Source organism: Hemiscyllium ocellatum, chromosome 14, assembly GCF_020745735.1.
Source record: "Hemiscyllium ocellatum isolate sHemOce1 chromosome 14, sHemOce1.pat.X.cur, whole genome shotgun sequence".
In the NCBI taxonomy this organism is placed as follows: domain Eukaryota; kingdom Metazoa; phylum Chordata; class Chondrichthyes; order Orectolobiformes; family Hemiscylliidae; genus Hemiscyllium; species Hemiscyllium ocellatum.
In genome coordinates this window covers 75,086,394-75,105,354 of record NC_083414.1, presented here as the reverse complement: position 1 = coordinate 75,105,354, position 18,961 = coordinate 75,086,394, and the positions used below count along the sequence as shown (strand labels likewise).

The 18,961-nt window shown below is 42.7% G+C and overlaps 1 protein-coding gene across 1 annotated transcript in view; it reads left to right on the top strand.

The window, feature by feature from the left end:
• LOC132822041 (uncharacterized) overlaps nt 1-18,961 on the top strand; it is a 63,813-nt gene that overhangs the window by 26,891 nt on the left and 17,961 nt on the right. Inside the window, exons 4-5 of the mRNA XM_060835048.1 lie at nt 6,613-6,721; nt 11,780-11,899. Of these exons, the coding sequence (XP_060691031.1) occupies nt 6,613-6,721; nt 11,780-11,899 (229 nt within the window). The remainder of the gene's footprint in view (nt 1-6,612; nt 6,722-11,779; nt 11,900-18,961) is intronic.

Below are 18,961 nucleotides of genomic sequence, written 5' to 3'. Positions count from 1 at the left end.
GTGGGAAGCAAGAGAGGAAATTGCAGTACCGTTGGCAATGATCTTTTCGTCTTCACTGTCAACGGGGGTGGTACCAGGGGACTGGAGAGTAGCGAATGTTGTGCCCCTATTCAAAAAAGGGAATAGGGATAACCCCGGGAATTACAGGCCAGTTAGTCTTACTTCTGTGGTAGACAAAGTAATGGAAAGGGTACTGAGGGATCGGATTTATGAGTATCTGGAAAGACACTGCTTGATTAGGGACAGCCAGCACGGATTTGTGAATGGTAGGTCTTGCCTTACAAGTCTTATTGAATTCTTTTGAGGAGGTGACCAAGCATGTGGATGAGGGTAGAGCAGTGGATGTAGTGTACATGGATTTTAGTAAGGCATTTGATAAGGTTCCCCATGGTAGGCTTATGCGAAAAGTCAGGAGGCATGGGATAGAGGGAAATTTGGCCAGTAGGATAGAAAACAGGCTAACCGGTCGAAGTCAGAGAGTGGTGGTAGATGGTAAATATTCAGCCTGGAGCCCAGTTACAAGTGGAGTTCCTCAGGGATCAGTTCTGGGTCCTCAGCTGTTTGTAATTTTTATTAATGACTTGGATGAGGGAGACGAAGGGTGGGTCAGTACATTTGCAGATGATACGAAGATTGGTGGAGTTGTGGACAGTGAGGAGGGCTGTTGTCAGCTGCAAAGGGACTTAGATATGATGCAGAGCTGGGCTGAGGAGTGGCAAATGGAGTTCAACCCTGCCAAGTGTGAGGTTGTCCATTTTGGAAGAACAAATAAGAATGTGGAATATAGGGTTAACGGTAGGGTTCTTAGTCAGGTGGAGGAACAGAGGGATCTTGGGGTCTATGTATATAGATCTTTGAAAGTTGCCACTCAGGTGGCTAGAGCTTGTAAGAAGGCCTATGGTGTATTAGCGTTCATTAGCAGAGGGATTGAATTCAAGAGTCGGGAAGTGATGTTGCAGCTGTACAGGACTTTGGTTAGGCCACATTTGGAGTACTGTGTGCAGTTCTGGTCGCCTCACTTTAGGAAAGATGTGGAAGCTTTGGAGAGGGTGCAGAGAAGATTTACCAGGCTGGTGACTGGAATGGAGAATAGGTCGTACGAGGATAGGTTGAGAGTTCTCGGCCTTTTCTCGTTGGAACGGCGAAGGATGAGGGGTGACTTGATAGAGGTTTATAAGATGATCAGAGGAATAGATAGTGTAGACAGTCAGAAACCTTTCCCCCGGTTACAAGGGGACATAAATTTAAGGTGAAGGGTGGAAGGTATAGGGGAGATGTCAGGGGTGGGTTCTTTACCCAGAGAGTGGTGGGGGCATGGAATGCGCTGCCCGTGGGAGTGGTAGAGTCAGAATCATTGGCGACCTTTAAGCGGCAATTGGATAGGTACATGGATGGGTGCTTAATCTAGGATAGATGTTTGGCACAACATCGTGGGCCGAAGGGCCTGTTCTGTGCTGTATTGTTCTATGTTCTATACGAAATGCACTACTTGGAAATATTGTCAGGGCAGATTCAGTTGAGGTATTCGGGAAGGTATTGGATGTTTATTTGGATAGAAAAAGTATGCAGAAATATGGAGAAATTGTCTCTAGATAATATAACTAATAGAGACACAATGGGCTGAATGGTCACCTTGTGTATCATATCAACTAGGGAGAGGCTGAAAAGTCTGGGGCTTTTTCCCTGGAGCATCAGAGGCTGAGGGGTGACTTTAGAGGATTATAAACTGATGAGGGGCATGGACAGGGTAGATAGACATGATCTTTTCCCTGGAGTGGGGGAGTCCAGAGCTAGTGGGTATTGGTTTATGTTAAGAGGGGAAAGATTTAAAAGGGACCTAAGGGGCAACTTCTTCATACAATGTATGGAATGGGTTGCCAGAGGAAATGATGGAGGCTGGTACATTTAGGAAGCATCTGGTTGGGGATATGAATCAGAATGGTTTAGAGATCTGGCAAATGGGCCAGACAAATGTTGATATCTGGTCAGCTTGGACGAGTTGGACGAAAGGGTCGTTTCTGGGCTGTACATCTCTATGACTAATTCTGTGCTATCAAAGCACTAGTGAATAGCATGAAAGTTAACTTATGGAATTCAACCTGGAGAAGTGAGTGGTGAGGTACTGGGGTGGGTAAACAGGCAAAGCAAAATGTATTTAATACTAAGAAGTGTAGAGGAAGTGAGAGCACTAGGAGTGAATATCCACAAATCCCTGAAATTAGCTGGACAAGTAAATAAGATTATTAAATAAGGTCATATGGAATCCCTTGTTTTTTTTTTAAGCTGAGGTATAGAATGTGAGATTAAAGAAGTTGGACTGCAGAACTATAAAACCTCGAGTTAGGTCATAACTTTAGTACTGTCTGCAATTCTTAACACCTCATTACAGAATAGATGTAATTGAACTGTTAAGGGATATAGGAGATTTATGAGGACATTGCCAAGACTTAGATAACTGTAGCTATGAAGAAAGATTGGATTGGATTGGATTTGATTTGATTAAGGCATATAAAATTGAGGAGCATGGATGGGAAGTGTCGGGGTCAGTGATGTTCTATATGGTTGTTGAGAGCATTCATGATTGATTGAATGCTTTATGCACCCATCCAAGGGACTCTTATCAGAATAGAGAAGGAGATTAATTGAGACAAAGCTGGGACTAGTTCTGTCCTAATATAGGTCATATTCATGTGCTTCGAGAGGCTGGTCATACCCCACATCAACTGTAGTCTCCCAGCCTGCCTTGATCCCCTATAATATGGCTACTGATGTAACAGGTCCACAATGGACACCATTATCCTAGCCCTGGAACATCTGGACAACAAGGACGCCTATGTAAGATTCCTACTCATTGACTACACTCCGTGTTCAACAACGTTATCCCCTCCAGATTGATCTCAATTCTAGAAGGTCTTGGACCTTGCCCTCTGCAACTGGATCGTCATTTCTCTGACTCCCAGATCGCAATCAGTGAAGATAGACTATACCACTTCCACAAACGTACTCAACACTGGATCCCTCCCAAGAATGAGTCCTCAGCCTCCTACTGTACTTACTGTACACCCACGACTTTTGCCAACTTCTGAATCAACTCCATCTGCAAGTTTGCTGATAACACAACTATGGTAGGACAGATTTGTAACAACGACTATTCAGAATACAGAAAGGAAATTGAGAACTTGATTACGTAGGTGGGCTGTGTTCTCCTCCTTTCTTTCTGAATTTCTGATCAGTTTTTTTTTAGTTTTGTCAATGTTGACAGATGTTGCTCTCATTGCACCATGTTAGTGGAACTGAGGTCGAGAGGGTGGGGAACATCAACTTTTTTAGGAGTGATGATAACCGACAACCTGTCCTACACTTTCCATGTGGATGTGACGGTCAGGAAGGCACAACACCTCTTCTATTTCAGGCAACTCAGAAAATTTGGCATGTCCAAAAGATCCCTCACCAACTTTTATAGATGCACCATTGAAAGCATACTATCTGGGTACATAATAGCCTGGTATGGCAACCACTCTTCCCAGGACTGTAAGAAACTACAAAAGGTGATGTGCACAGTCTGGACCATTATGGAAGCCATCCTTCCATTCATGTACTCTATTTACATGATGTGATGCTGCAGAAAGGCTGCCAACGTCATCGAAGACCCATCCCATCCCAGTAACGTTGTGCTACAACTTCTTCCGTCAGGCAGAAGATATAGAAGCTTGAACACTTGCACCCGCAGGAACAGCCTCTACCCAGTAGTTGTTACTGATGAATGGACTCCAAAGCTTCAAATAATGCTGAATCTTGCTTGGTGCACACCCGATGCAACATAACCTGAATGCACCTAAGTATTTTTTCTATTCTATGATCTGTATGTCCTTGCTTACTATGATTTGCCTGTACTGCTCGTAAACTAAGCTTTTCACTATACTTTAGAACATGTGACCATGAATAAAGCGGCACAGTGGTTAGCACTGCTGCCTCACAGCGCCAGAGACCTGGGTTCAATTCCTGCCTCAGACTGTGTGGAGTTTGCACATTCTCCCCGTGTCTTCGTGGGTTTCCTCCGGGTGCTCCGGTTTCCTCCCACAGTCCAAAAATGTGCAGGTTAGGTGAATTGGCCATGCTAAATTGTCCGTAGTGTTACTGGAATAACTCAACAGGTCTGGCTGCATCTATGGAGAGAAAGCACAGTTAACATTTTGGGTCCAGTGACTCTTGTTCAGATCTGATTGTAGCTTGGAAAAGGTTGGCATATATGCTGAAGCTATGTTGGGAGGTTGGGAGGTAAGAACATAAGATTGGTGGAGATGAGCCCAGAGAGAGAGAGAGACAGACAGACAGACAGACAGACAGAAAAGTAGGGCAGATTATGATTGGATATAACTGAGCCTGGCAAAATCCATAGCTGCTAATTGGAGCAATTAGTAGCTGACAATGAGTTTGTTGTCGTAGCAGCCCACATGAAGACAAAGGCCTGGTGTGTCAGGGTTAAGGCAAAGACATGGGAGAAGGTGCCCAGGCCCTAAACTTAATGAACTCAATGTTGAGCCCTGAAGGCTGCAGGATCCCCAAGCAGGAAATGACTTGCTGTTATTCCAGCTTGTGTTGAACTTTGTTGGAACATTGCAGCAAGCCCAAGGCAGAGATCTTGGTCAGGGAGCACAGTGATGTGTTGAAGTGGCTGGCAATAGGAAGCTGGAGGTCATTTTTGCAGACAGGACAAAGGTGTTCCGCAAAGCAGTCGCCCAGTCCACATTTCATTTCTCCACTGTAGAGGAGACCACATTATGAGCAGTGAATACAATAGACTAGATTGAATGAAGAGCAGGTTTCATCTTGAAGGTGTGTCTGGACCTTGGATAGTGAGGAAATAAACAGGTGGGATTTACACCTGTGATTGCAGGGGAAAGTACCACAGGGTGGTGTTAGGAGTGGGCAAGGATTGGACCAAGGTTTCCAGAGGAACAATCACTAGGTAAGGCTGACAAAAAAAGGGAGAGGATTTCATTTGATACTGGTGAAGGCTGGTAAGTGAGAACTAGGGGTCCCTTTCACTGTTATGAGTGGGAAAGGAGGAGTGAGGGCTGAAGTGTGGGAGATGGGTTGGACGTGGCTGAGGGCCCTGCAAAACGTGGTGGTGAGGAATCCTCAGTTGAGGAAGGAGGTTGGTATGTTTATATATAGATATATATATATCTATATAGATATATATCTATATCTTTGGGCTCCATCTCCACCAATCATTTACTCATGGATGAGACAGTCAGTTTGTCATGGATTGGTCAGAATTTGGATTAGTTTTCTGAGAAAAAGGAATCTGGCTGTTGATTCTACAATTTGAATATTCAGAAGCTCCCTGCCTAACCTCCTTTATCAGCTCTTAGAATCTCAGAAAATAAAAAAAGCTAAATCATAAGTATTACTGCCTTTATCTGAGTGAATTGTAAAGGTGACCCTGATTGTTTCCTGGTTGATTTTCTGAAGATATCAATGTGTTCTGGGTCCTCTTTTGTTTGTAATTTATATTAAATGATTTGGATGAGAATATAGAAGGCATGGTTAGTAAGTTTGCGGATGACACCAACATTGGTGACATAGTAGACAGTGAAGAAGGTTTTCCAAGATTACAAAAGGATCCTGATCAAACAGGTCAATGGGCAGAAAAATGGCAGTGGGAGTTCAATCTGGATAAATGCAAGGGATTGTGATTTGGTACAAGAGTAGGGATCAATCTCGATTTCATCAGTTTCTTCATTTCCCCTCACCCCACTTTATCCCAGATCTAACCTTCCAATTTGGCACTACCTTCTTGAACTGTCCTACCTGTCCATCTTCCTTCCCATATATCTCTTTCCACTCTCCTTTCTGACCTATCACCATCACCCCCCACCTCCATCTACATATCGCATTCCCAGATACCTTACCTCCATTTGATGAAGAACTTATGCTCGAAACGTCAACTCTCCTGCTCCTTGGATGCTGCCTGACCTACTGTGCTGTTCCAGCACCACACATTTCAACTAGGAACCATTGGGATTAATTTTGAGAGGTGTAATTTTACTGTGTTACAAGTACAGAGGTTCTGTCTCCATATCATAACTGCTGAAATCCTCACTCCATTCCTCTGACCCCCTAGATTTCACAATTCTGTCATACTCTTGACTGGCTTCCTATCTTTGTCCCCACAAACTCCCTAAATTCTAAGTTCCTTCGAAACCCTACTGCCCATATTTTATCTCATGTATTCCAAGACCAGTTCACCCCCCAACATTCCTACACTCGTCAATCTATCTTGGCTTCTGGTTACCCTGATTTTCACACACCATGTCTGGTAAATGTGCCATCAACTATTGTGAGCTGTAGGAGTTCTCTCAGTAAACCCCTCAAACTCTCTCCACTTAGTTTTAAGAAGCATCTTTTAAAAAAACAACTTTTTGACCTTGCTATTGGTGATCACCCTCTTATGTCCTTATACAGCTGTTGATGATAACTCTTGTGAAGCATTTTGGCATGTTTTACTATCTTTACAAGTTATTGGTGTAATGTTACAGTGGAAAATACTGTTGACATCAAATTTGAAGAGTTGTCTTTCATCTGTAAATCTATCTTTCTCGGCAGCTTTACTTCATCCTGGAGACAAATTGAAAATGGAGCCAGGTTTGAAATTAAGGCCTCCTGGGACTGGCTTGTTACCTAAACATGAAGTGGAAAAATGGGTCTCCACCAGGTAAAGAGGGGAGCCATGATTTGTCTCTGTGTGTCATTGTAAGGGATTTGTGCAAAACTGGCTTCTACCTGTTAAGGTAAAGGTTGAGGTAATGGTGCACAGGAAAGTTCACGTAGGAAGGGAGATAAATCAGATCATCCTTTCAAAAAAGGCACTTGATCTGAAAATAAGCATGTAAGGAAAAGGAATTGGAGTAAATCATATATCTGTCAGCCTACACGACCATTCAATATGATTGTGGTTTCAACTCTGCTTTCCTGTCCACTCCCCATATTCCTGAATTTCTTGAGACCAAAATCATGGCTATCCTAGCCTTAAATGTATTTTCACCGAGAATCCACAACTCTCTGGTGTAATGAATTCTAAAGATTCACAAACTGTGGAAAATAAATTCTCCTCATCTCCATCCTAAACAAGGAGTCCCTTATCTACTCCTTTCTCCCCATTTTCCAGATACCCTGCCCAGGAAAGTAATCATGTAAATTTCAGTGGCATCATCTAATGTCCTTCTGAACTCCAGGGAACATGGACTTTAGCAAGTTCTGAGAAGATTTGTAGCTCAGGTTGAGGTTCTGGATGGTTTACTTGCTGAGCTGGAAGGTTCAATTTCAACGTTTCGTTACCATACTAGGTAATATCTTCAGTGAGCCTCCAGATGAAACACTGCTGATGTTTCCTGCTTTCTATTTATATGTTTGGGTTTCCTTGGGTTGGTGATGTTATTTCCTGTGTTGATGTCATTTCCTTTTATTTTACTTACGGATTGGTAAATGGGGTTCAAGTCAATCTGTTTGTTGATAGAGTTCCAGTTCGAATGCCATACTTTTAGGAATTCTCGTGCGTGTCTCTGTTTGGCTCGTCCTCGAATGGATGTGTTGTCCCAGTTGAAGTGATGTCCTCCCTAATCTGTATGTAAGGATACTAGTGAGAGATGGTCATGTCATTTTGTGGCTAGCTGATGTTCAGGTATCCTGATGGCTAGTTTTCTGCCTCTTTGTCCAATGTAGTGTTTGTTACAATATTTTGAAAATGACATTAGTTTTGCTTGTTGTCTGTATAGGGTCTTTCAAGTTCATTAGTTGCTGTTTTAGTGTATTGGTGGATTTGTGGGCTACCATGATACCACATTGACTTGGACCCCATTTACCACCCCCTGAGAAAAAGAACAGGAAATGATGTCACCAACCCATGGAAACCCAAACATATAAATAGAAAGCAGGAAACATCAGCAGTGCTTCGTCCAGAGGCTCACTGAAGAAGTTACCTAGTATGATAACAAAATGTCTGAAAATGAACCTTCCAGCTCAGTGAGCATACCTACACCCAGAGCATAGACGTAATTCACTCAGTTTTCTCTTAATGGACGACCCTCTTGATTGTAGAGAAAGCATAATCAAAAAAGAACTGCTCCACTTTGGCTGACGATGCAAGCACTTCACGATGTCTTTCTGCATTAATTATATAAGTGAACATTTATAAATTAAGAAATATGAGAAAGGACAAATAAAGTAAAAAAACAAACAGAAAACAGAATTATGAATCAGAAATGAAAGGAAAGGCAAAAATCATTGCAACATATTAATTCTATTTCTTTCTTCACAGGTAGTGCTAGACCTGCTCTTTTTATTTATGTTAGTTGATGGGATGTTGGCATCGTAGGTTGAACCAGCATTTATTGTCCATCCTTAATTGCGCTTGAGCTGATTAACTGACTGAGTCAACCATTTCAGAAGGCAGTCAAGAGACAACCAAATTATTGTGGTTCTGGAGTCATGTGTGGACCATAGTAAGGATGGCACATTTGCAGATTTCCTTTCCTAAAGGACATCTATGAACCAGATGGGTTTTATTAAGAATCAACAGTTGTTACATTGCTATCATTATACCAGGTTTTAATTCTAAATTGGGTGGGACTGGAACATTAGATTACTTAGATTAAAAGTCCAGTAACATTCCTATTTTTCCACCACCTACCGTTTTCCAACATTTTCTGCTTTCATTTCAGATTTTTGCAATCTGCAGTATTTTACTTTCGTTTCAGTAAATCTAGAAGCCAGGACTCCCCTCAATGGAATTTTAATTTCATTGATTAAATAAGCATGCATTGAAATGCTAGTATCTGTAATGAGCACAGCACTTTAAATCTTTGTTAAAAACAACAATTTGATTTATTAATATCCTTTTATGGAAAGAAATCTGCCTTCTTATCCAGTGTTGTCTACAGCAGGGACACAGCAAGGTGGTTAGATTTTGAATCAGAGAGATCTACCCCTCAGAGAAAGCACCTTTGGCCCATCAAGTCTGTGTAGGTCAAAAACATTACAATTCTAATTCAGTTTTCCAGCACTTAGAGTTATTATGTCATAGAGATGTACAGCATGGAAACAGGCCCTTCAATCCAACATGCTGACCAGATACCCCAAACTAATCATATCCCATTTGCCAGTGCTTGGCCCAAATCCCTCTAAACCCTTCCTCTTCATACATCCATCCAGATGCCTCTTAAATGTTGTAATTGTACCAGCTTGTACCACTTCCTCTGGCAGTTCATTCCATCCACACGCCATCCTTTGTGTGAAAAAATTGTCCCTTAGGTCCCATTTAAGTTTTTTCCCCATTCATCCTAAACCTATACCCTCTAGTTCTGGACTCCCCATCCCCAGGGAAAAGACCATGTCTATTTACCCTTTCCATGCCCCTCATGAGCTTATAAATCTCTATAAAGCCTCCGACATTGCAGGAAGAACAGCTCCAGCCTATTCAGCCTCTCCGTATAGCTCAAACCCTCAAACATGGCCCACAGTGCATATGCTTTAGCATTGCAAGTGTACGTAAATGTTATGAATGTAGCTGCCTCTATCACCCTTGCAGGCAGTGAGTTCCAGTTTCTCACCATCCTCAATTGAAAAATATTTTGGTTAAGCATTATCTGCCCTTTTTAATGGCCAGGATAGCCATGAAGTGGTACCAAACACCTAATAATATTGTTAGAGTTTCAGTTTCAATCAAATCTTTTCATTCAGATGCAACAAAAGCAGCCACAGCTGACTCTGCGTAATCCTCTTCTCTTTTGTCTGAGGATATGGACAAAAATGTTGACAGCTGCCCCATACATCATGAACTGACGGTCTGACATACCGAACAATATGTTTCAGCTACATCCCAGACTCCTCCACCACCATGCTGGGTATTCATACAACAACAGTGGCATAAACATGAGCAACATTCACTGTGGGACTGCTCAATATTGACTCTGAACCTCGCGATGCCTCATTTTATGAGTTTAAATACTGTACAGCAGGTCTACTGATTATTACCTACCGTCCTCCTTCAGTACTCCTTCATGTTCAACACAACCTGGAAGAAACATTGAGTGCAGTTTTATCGACAAATATCAAGATCTTGAATTAGGTAGCAAAACACTTTGAAAGACTCACAAATGTTTGATTGTAAATCTGTAGATTAACACAAAAATAAGTTTCCACCATTCCCTTCTGGATCCTTTCCTTATCTATAAATCAACTACCTATCGGAGAATAACACAACTTCTGTTTGTAATTACCTGTTCAACATGATATGACACATCTGCAACAGATGGAATCTTGTGGCCTATAGGAGGGGACACTATCATGTGACACTCAAGAACAGAGCTCTCAATTTTTAAAGAAATAAGTCTCAACACCAATTTAAGAAATCAGCTAATTAACAAGATTGAAATACTGCGAGACAGTGCAATGATAGGAGGGAGCTAAATTAAAATTATTTGGAAATATGCTACATTCAGCATGGAAACAGACTGTTCAGTCCAACTAGCCCACACCGACCATGTTCCCAAACTAAACTAGTCCCACTTGCTTGTGTTTGATCCATATCCCTCCAAACCTTTTCTATTCATGTACTTATCCAAATAGTATTTAAATTTTTTAACTGTACCTGCATACACCACTTCCTTTGGCAGTTCATTCCACCCACAAACAACTCACTGCATCCCTTGTGGTGCCCACCTATCAGTAAATGCTTCAAGACCACCAGTGATTGAAGTATGTTCCCTCTCCACGGATGTTGTGAAACTTGAAAGGGGTCAGGAAAGACTTACAAAGATGTTGTCAGGTTTGGGGGAGTTGAGAGCTAGAGGGCATGGGTTTAGGATGAGAGAGGAAAAGTTTAAAAAGGAACAGTGGACAATTTTTTCAGGCAGAGATTGGTATGTATATAGAATGAGCTGACAGGAAGCGGTACAAGCTGGTACAAATACAACATTTGAGAGGCATCTGCATGGCAATGTGAAAAGGAAGTGTTTAAAAGGATATGGGCCAAGTGCTGCCAAGTGGGACTAGATTAGCTAAGAACATCTGGTTGACATGGACGAGTTGGGCTGAAGGGTCTGTTTCCATGCTGTACCTCTCTATGACTCTCTACCCAGGCACAGTTGTAACGGTGGAAGAGAGGCAGGGCAATTTAAAATGACAACCTACTCCGTGGCCTGTTGCCAGATGGCTACTTTAGCCAAACACAGATACAGGCATACGATTAAGTCACCCCCATCTTCCATTGGATGCAGAACAATAAGGAAGTTGAGGCTGAAGAGCAGGCAAAACCGCAGCAGGTTCTTTAAATAACTAAAAAGTAAGTCAAACTTCCCACAACATATGTAAATGTGGCCCACAAAATCCACAGCTCCACAAACCAGATTGTTTGGCCAAACAGGTTGCAGGTCCCTCTGCGGCCCAGTCCTCTCTTTGTTTGCCTCCTGCATGGCTGGGTCAATGTCAGGCTAACCGCAAAGTGACTCCAGGCTGAGCACCACAATCTCCGACTCCTCAAGCCTGGATTTCTGCCTCTTTGTCAACCACTTGTGCGTGGAGTTTTGAATAGTAGTACTACTTGGACTTTTCACTTTGCAGGCATTACATTTCTAGCCATGGTCACACCCAGCCTTCTTAGGAACCATTCGATTTTGTAAACCATAAGAGTGAAGAGTTTCTGTAGAGAATTTTAGGATGACGCTGCCTGCTAACAGTGTAGAAAAGTCTTTGACTAAACTTCTCAATATCCTAGACAGCTTATTGCTTTGGAACAACTTAATCGTCAGTTGGCTGAAAAAAAAGGTGAAATTCAGAGGGAGTCGAAGCTTGAAAACATTACCCTGAAGGATGTCAGTCAAGAGACAAAGCTGAAGTAAGTGTGGCTTGCTTCTTTTCCCACCTGCTCGAGCACAACCTCCTCCACATTCAAAGTTGACTTTGAGAAGTTGCTAACTCTTGCTGGATCCCATTTCACGTGACAACACAGTGAATATGAGCTGGTCAGTCTCAGTTCCCCATCACTTATCCATGTCATTCTGCTTTGCTGAGTTTTGAATATTTCACCACAGTTTGAGGACTGGGAGAAAATTTTGCTAGTACTTCTCATTTGTTCTTCAAGCAACACCAGCACAAACAGATTAACAAATTATTTATCTCTATGTTCTTGGTGGGGATTTTGCTGTTCAAAAACAGATTGGCACAAATACTCATGTAAGATAATATTTGATCGTACATGAAGAGTACGGAGATATTTATGAGAATGCTGAACTGTTCCCTTATGAGTTTTATTTGGTAATGCACTGCTCCTCAGATGAACTTAATCCTGCCTAATGTATTCAATAGATCAAAAGTGGAAGCTTCCCCAGTTACACAGCAGCCACACTGAAACTCACGCCAGAGTTTCAACCATCCTGTTAGCTGAGAACTTAACTGCTCTCAAACATTCCCGTTTCCGACTAAAACTCTTGAGAATCAAGATGTTATCTGCTTTAAAGCAAGACGTTAGGTATATTCAATACAAGCCAGCTTATCTATTCATCCAGATGGAGGCTGGGAGTCCTACTCTGGATTACAAACCAGTGGGTGTGCAGGCATGTGTGTAGGAGACCTGATTAAGTTGTGAACTCTGGGTGAGTACAGGTGTGAGTCCTGCTGTGGACATCAATCCATAGATATAAATGAGAGAGTTTCTGGTGTGGCTGTGAAATGGAAGTATACATTTAGCTGTGGAAAGTTGGAAAATTGGAAATCTGTTTTTGACACTGTATTCTTTGAGATGGATAAAATAGTGAAAGGTTGAGATTTTCAACCTGTAATCTCATTCCATTGTGGGAAGATCCTGGAATCTGTTATTGAGGACAGTGTGGTTATGTATTTGGACAAATGTGAGTTCATCTGAGAGAACCAGTGTAGATTTGCAAAAGGCAAGTGAGGTCCCAAAAAACAGTTGAACTTTTTCAAGAGGCACAAATGTAGTAGATATGGGAATCTCTAGCTGCTTTTTGTATAGATTCTAAAAAGCCATTTTGAGACGTTTCTGCACAACAGTAATTTTGAGCATCGTAACACTAAACTTACCAGAGTTCCACAAACTCTCTCTCAGCTTTTGCCGCTTCTACTCAGCAGAGTTTATGCAGAGTATCCCTGACTACATGTGGTTTGGGGTGTGAGATGTTGTCCATATCATTATATGAGGATTATCAGCAAGATCCATATTTAATTTATTCCCTTGTCAACGAGTCTTTCAGTGTCCTCCCTTTCCTCTGACTTCCTTGAGATCAGCCATCAACCTTAAGTTGTGAAAAAAGGCTGATGACTTGGCATGTGGACATGCTGTTCAGAGATGATTTCACATTATCATGATTACAATACTGGAGAAAATAGCTTTAATGATAAAACTGAAATTAGTTCACCAGTCTTCCCACGTGACTTTGAGTTTAGAAAGGATGTGAAGACATTGGAGAGGGCACCAAAACTATTTATTCTGTTTCTGATTCTGTTGTATAAAGCGATAAATATCTAAAAGGGTTAGCTGACATCATATCGAATATTAGTGCCAGTGATGAGTAACTTCAGTTATGAGCTTACATTGGTGAAGTTAATACTATTTTTCTTAGAGAAAAGAAGGCTGGGAGGAGCTCTGATGGATGTTGGGGTCGCTTGTGCTAAAATCAAGAACAGAGGGCAGATTTAAAATGATTAGCAAAGAAGCGAAAATGATACAAGATTAAGCCTTTTCCCTGCAGTGAGTAATTCAGCTACGGAAGACACTGCCTGAACTGGACGTTTGTTCATTTTAAGGTTTTCATATAAACATAAGAAATATGAGCAAAAGTAGACAATCCAGCCCCTCAAGCCTTTATCAACATCCAACAGTATAGAACGTAGAACGGTACAGCACAGTTCAGACCCTTCGGCCCACAATATTATGCCTAGCATTTATCTTGATCTAAGTTCAACTTAACCTATACACCCCTCAATTTACTGCCATCCATGTGGTAGCCCAGCAGTCACTTAAATGTCCCTAATGTCTTTGACTCTACTACCACCTCTGACAGTGCATTCCACGCACCTACCACACTCTGCATAAAGAACCTATCTCTGACATCTTCCCAATACCTTCATGAAATCACCTTAAAATTATGACCCCGTTGACAGCTGTTTCTGCCTTGGGGAAAAATCTCTGGCTATCTACTCTGTCTATGCCTCTCATTACCTTGTATGCATCTCTCCGGTCTCTCTTCCTTCTTCTCTCCAGTGTGAAAATCCCTAACTCTCTCAACCATTCTTCATAAGACAAGCCCTCCTGGTAAATTTCCTCTGCATCCTCTCTAAAGCATCTACATCCTTCCTGTAATGAGCCGACCAGAACTGGACACAAAATACAAGTGTGTTCTAACTATAGAGTTTGAAGCAAAACTTCGCGGCTCCTAATTCCCCCTATTAATGAAAGCCAAAACACCATATGCCTTCTTAACAACCCTATCAGAGATTTTTTTCCCCGGGTACAACAGAGTGTTACAAGAGGACATAAATTTAAGATGAAGAGTGGAAGGTATAGGGGGGAATGTCAGGGGTAGGTTGTTTACCCAGAGTGTGGTGGGGGCATGGAATGCGCTGCCTGTGGGAGTGGCAGAGTCAGAATCATTGGTGATCTTTAAGCGGCAATTGGATAGATACATGGATAGGTGCTTAAGATAGGACAAATGTTCGGTACAACATCATGGGCCGAAGGGCCTGTTCTGTGCTGTATTGTTCTGTATTCTATTTCTGTCAACTTGGGGGGCAACTTTAAGAGATCTATCTAGATGGACCGCAAGATCCTGCTGTTCCTCCACACTGCCAAGAATCCTGTCTTTAACCCTGTCATTCAAATTTGACCTTCCAAGATGAATCACTTCACATTCATCCAGGTTGAACTTCATCGGCCACTTCTCAGCTCAGCTCTGCATCCTATCAATGTCTTGTAGCCTGCAACTGCCCTCAACACAGTATACAACACTACAGACTTTTGTGTCATCGGCAAGCGTACTAACACACCCTTCCACTTCTTCATCCGAGTCAGTTATAAAAGCTACAAAAAGCAGAGACCTGAGAACAGATCCCTGCAGGACACCACTGGTCACTGACCTCTAGTTGGAATACTTTCCATCCACTAGCATTTGCTGTTTTCTTTCGGATGGTCAATTATATATCCAGGATTTCCCTGCATCCCATACCTCCCATCCCTCCATTTTTTCAGCAGCAGCAGCAGGAGAGATGAGAGCAAAGACTGGGGACTGTCTGGAAGGTAAATTAATCCTTTAATACCTTATCTTGTGGGATCAGTGGCGTCCATTTTTGCAGCAGGAAAAGGAACAGTGAGAGGGAGGACTAGGCGGATGCCAGGAAAGTAAATTAATCCTTTTAAAAACTTACCTGGTGGGATCAGCAATCTCCATATTTGCAGCCGCAGCAGGAGTGGTGAGAGTGATGACCAGGGGACTGCCAGGTAGGTAAATTAATCCTTGAAAAACTTAACTCATGGGATTTTGCAGCAGCACTGACAGCGGTGAGAGTAAGGTCCGGGGGCTACCAGGAAAGGAAATTAATGCTATAATAACTTATATTGTGAATAGGCGGAGTGCACGCTGAACAGGAGCAGATATATCAAGGCTGATCTGTTTGTGTTCTACATTAAACATTCCCACATCCCTGTTAATGATTTTACTCCAAAAGAAAACTATTTCAATACTTTTATCTGAGACATTTACTTCACAAACCTCATTGCCATTGATTACTGCATAAGAAGTACCATCGAGTCATAGAATCCTACAGCATGGAGACAGGCCCTTTGGCCCAAACTGGTCCATGCCAACCAAAATGTCTGTCCATACTTAGAACATAGAACATAGAAAAATACAGCGCAGTACAGGCCCTTTGGCCTTCGATGTTGCGCCGACCCAAGCCCACCTAACCTACACTAATCCACTATCCTCCATATGCCTATCCAATGCCCGTTTAAATGCCCATAAAGAGGGAGAGTCCACCACTGGTACTGGCAGGGCATTCCATGAACTCATGACTCGCTGAGTAAAGAATCTACCCCTAACATCAGTCCTATACCTACCACCCCTTAATTTAAAGCTATGCCCCCTTGTAATAGCTGATTCCATACGTGGAAAAAGGTTCTCATGGTCAACCCTATCTAAACCCCTAATCATCTTGTACACCTCTATCAAGTCACCCCTAAACCTGAAAACAGCCCCAAGTGCCTCAGCCTTTCCTCATACGATCTTCCTACAATACGAGGCAACATCCTGGTAAACCTCCTTTGCACCAATTCCAGTGCCTCCACATTCTTCCTATAGTATGGCGACCAAAACTGCACACAGTACTCCAGATGTGGCCACACCAGAGTCTTATACAATTGCAACGTGACCTCAGGACTCCGGAACTCAATTCCTCTACCAATAAATGCCAGTATGCCATATGCCTTCTTCACAGCACTATTTTCCTGGGTGGCAACTTTCAGAGATCTGTGTACATGTACTCCATCTTCTTGTTACTCTTACCAAAGAGAATCACTTCACACTTAGCTACATTGAACTCTGTTTGCCACCTTTCTGCCCAGCTCTGCAGCTTATCTATATCCTGCTGTAACCTGCCACATCCTTCCTCACTGTCAACAACTCCACTGACTTTCGTATCATCCACAAACTTGCTCACCCAACCTTCTAGCCCCTCCTTCAGGTCACAAATAGCAGTGGTCCCAAAACAGATCCTTGCGGAACACCGCTGGTGATTGCACTCCAAGATGAACCTTTACCATCAACTACTACCCTCTGTCTCCTTCCAGCCAGCCAATTCCTAATCCAAACCTCCAACTCACCCTCAATGCCATACCTCTGTATTTTTTGCAGTAGCCTACCATAGGGAACCTTATCAAACGCCTTACTAAAATCCATATACACCACATCTACTGCTTTACCCTCGTCCATCTCCTTAGTCACCTTCTCAAAGAATTCAATAAGGTTTGTGAGGCACAACCTGCCCTTCACAAAACCATGCTGACTATCCTTGATCACATTATTCCTATCCAGATGTTCATAAATCCTATGCCTTACAATTCTCTCTAAGACTTTGCCCACAACAGAAGTGAGACTCACCGGCCTATAGTTACTAGGGTTATCCCTACTCCCCTTCTTGAACAAAGGAACCACAATTGCTATCCTCCAATCTTCTGGCACCTTTCCTGTAGACAACGAGGACATAAAAATCAAGGCCAATGGCTCTGCAATCTCCTCCCTTACTTCCCAGAGAATCCTAGGATAAATGCCATCAGGCCCAGGGGACTTATCTATTTTCACCCTTTCCAGAATTTCCAACACCTCTTCCCTACATACCTCAAAGCCATCCATTCTAATTAATTGTGACTCAATATTCACATCGGCAACAATGTCCTGTTCCTGAGTGAATACTGACGAAAAGTATTCATTCAGTGTCTCACCAATCTCTTCAGCCTCCACGTGCAACTTCCCACTACTATCCTTGACTGGGCCTATTCCTACACTAGTCATTCTTTTATTCCTGACATACCTATAGAAAGCCTTTGGGTTTTCCCTAATCCTACCAACCAAGGACTTTTCATGTCCCCTCCTTGCTGCTCTTAGCTCTCTCTTTAGATCCTTCCTGGCTACCTTATAACTCTCAATCACCCCAATTGAACATTCATGCCTCATCTTTACATAGGCCACCCTCTTCCCTTTAACAAGGGATTCCAATTCCTTGTTAAACCACGGCTCCCTCACATGACCCTTTCCTCCCTGCCTGACAGGTACATACTTATCAAGGACACTCGATGGTTGCTCCTTGAGCAAGCTCCACATATCGATTGCACCCTTCCCTTGAAGTCTACTTTTCCAAGTCAAGCATCCTAAGTCATGCCTCACCAAATCATAATTTCCCTGCCCCCAGCTATAACTCTTGCTCTGCAGTGCACACATTTCCCTCTCCATCACCAGAGTAAAAGTCACCGAATTGTGGTCACTGTCCCCGAAGTGCTCACCTACCTCCAATTCTAACACCTGGCCTGGTTCGTTACCCAGAACCAAATCCAGTATGGCCTCACCTCTTGTTGGCCTGTCTACATATTGTGTCAGGAAACCCTCCTGCACACATTGGACAAACACCAACCCATCTAACGTACTCGAGCTATAGCTTTCCCACTCAATGTCTGGAAAGTTAAAGTTCCCCCATAACAACCACCCTATTACTTTCACTCTTCTCCTGAATCATCCTCGCAATCCTTTCTTCTATGTCTCTTGGACTATTAGGAAGCCTATAGAAAACTCCTAACAGGGTGACCTCACCTTTCCTATTTCTAACCTCAGCCCAAACTACCTCAGATGGCGAGTCTTCATCCATCGTCCTTTCCACCGCTGTAATACTATCCTTGACAAGCAATGCCACACCTCCCCCTCTTTTACCCACACCTCTGACCCTACTAAAGCATTTAAACCCTGGGACCTGCAACAGCCAATCCTGTCCCTGTTCTACCCATGTCTTCGTAATAGCCACAACATTGAAATCTCAGGTACCAACCCACGCTGCAAGTTCACCTACCTTATTTCGTATACTTCTCGCATTGAAGTATACACACTTCAAGCCACCTTCCTGTTTACAGGCACCCTCGTTCGAGATTGATGCCATGTTCCTAACCTCCCTACACTCGAGGTCCTGCACCCTAAAGCTACAGTCTAGGTTCCCATGCCCCTGCAGAGTTAGTTTAAACCCCCCCAAAGAGCACTAATCCCATTTCCCTGCACTTGGCACATATCCTTCTAATCCTTTCCTATCCATGTGTTTGTCCAAATGCTTTTTAAATGTCATTAATGTTTCCGCGTCAACCACTTCTGCTGGTAGCCCTTTCTGAATGCATGCCACCCTCTACGTA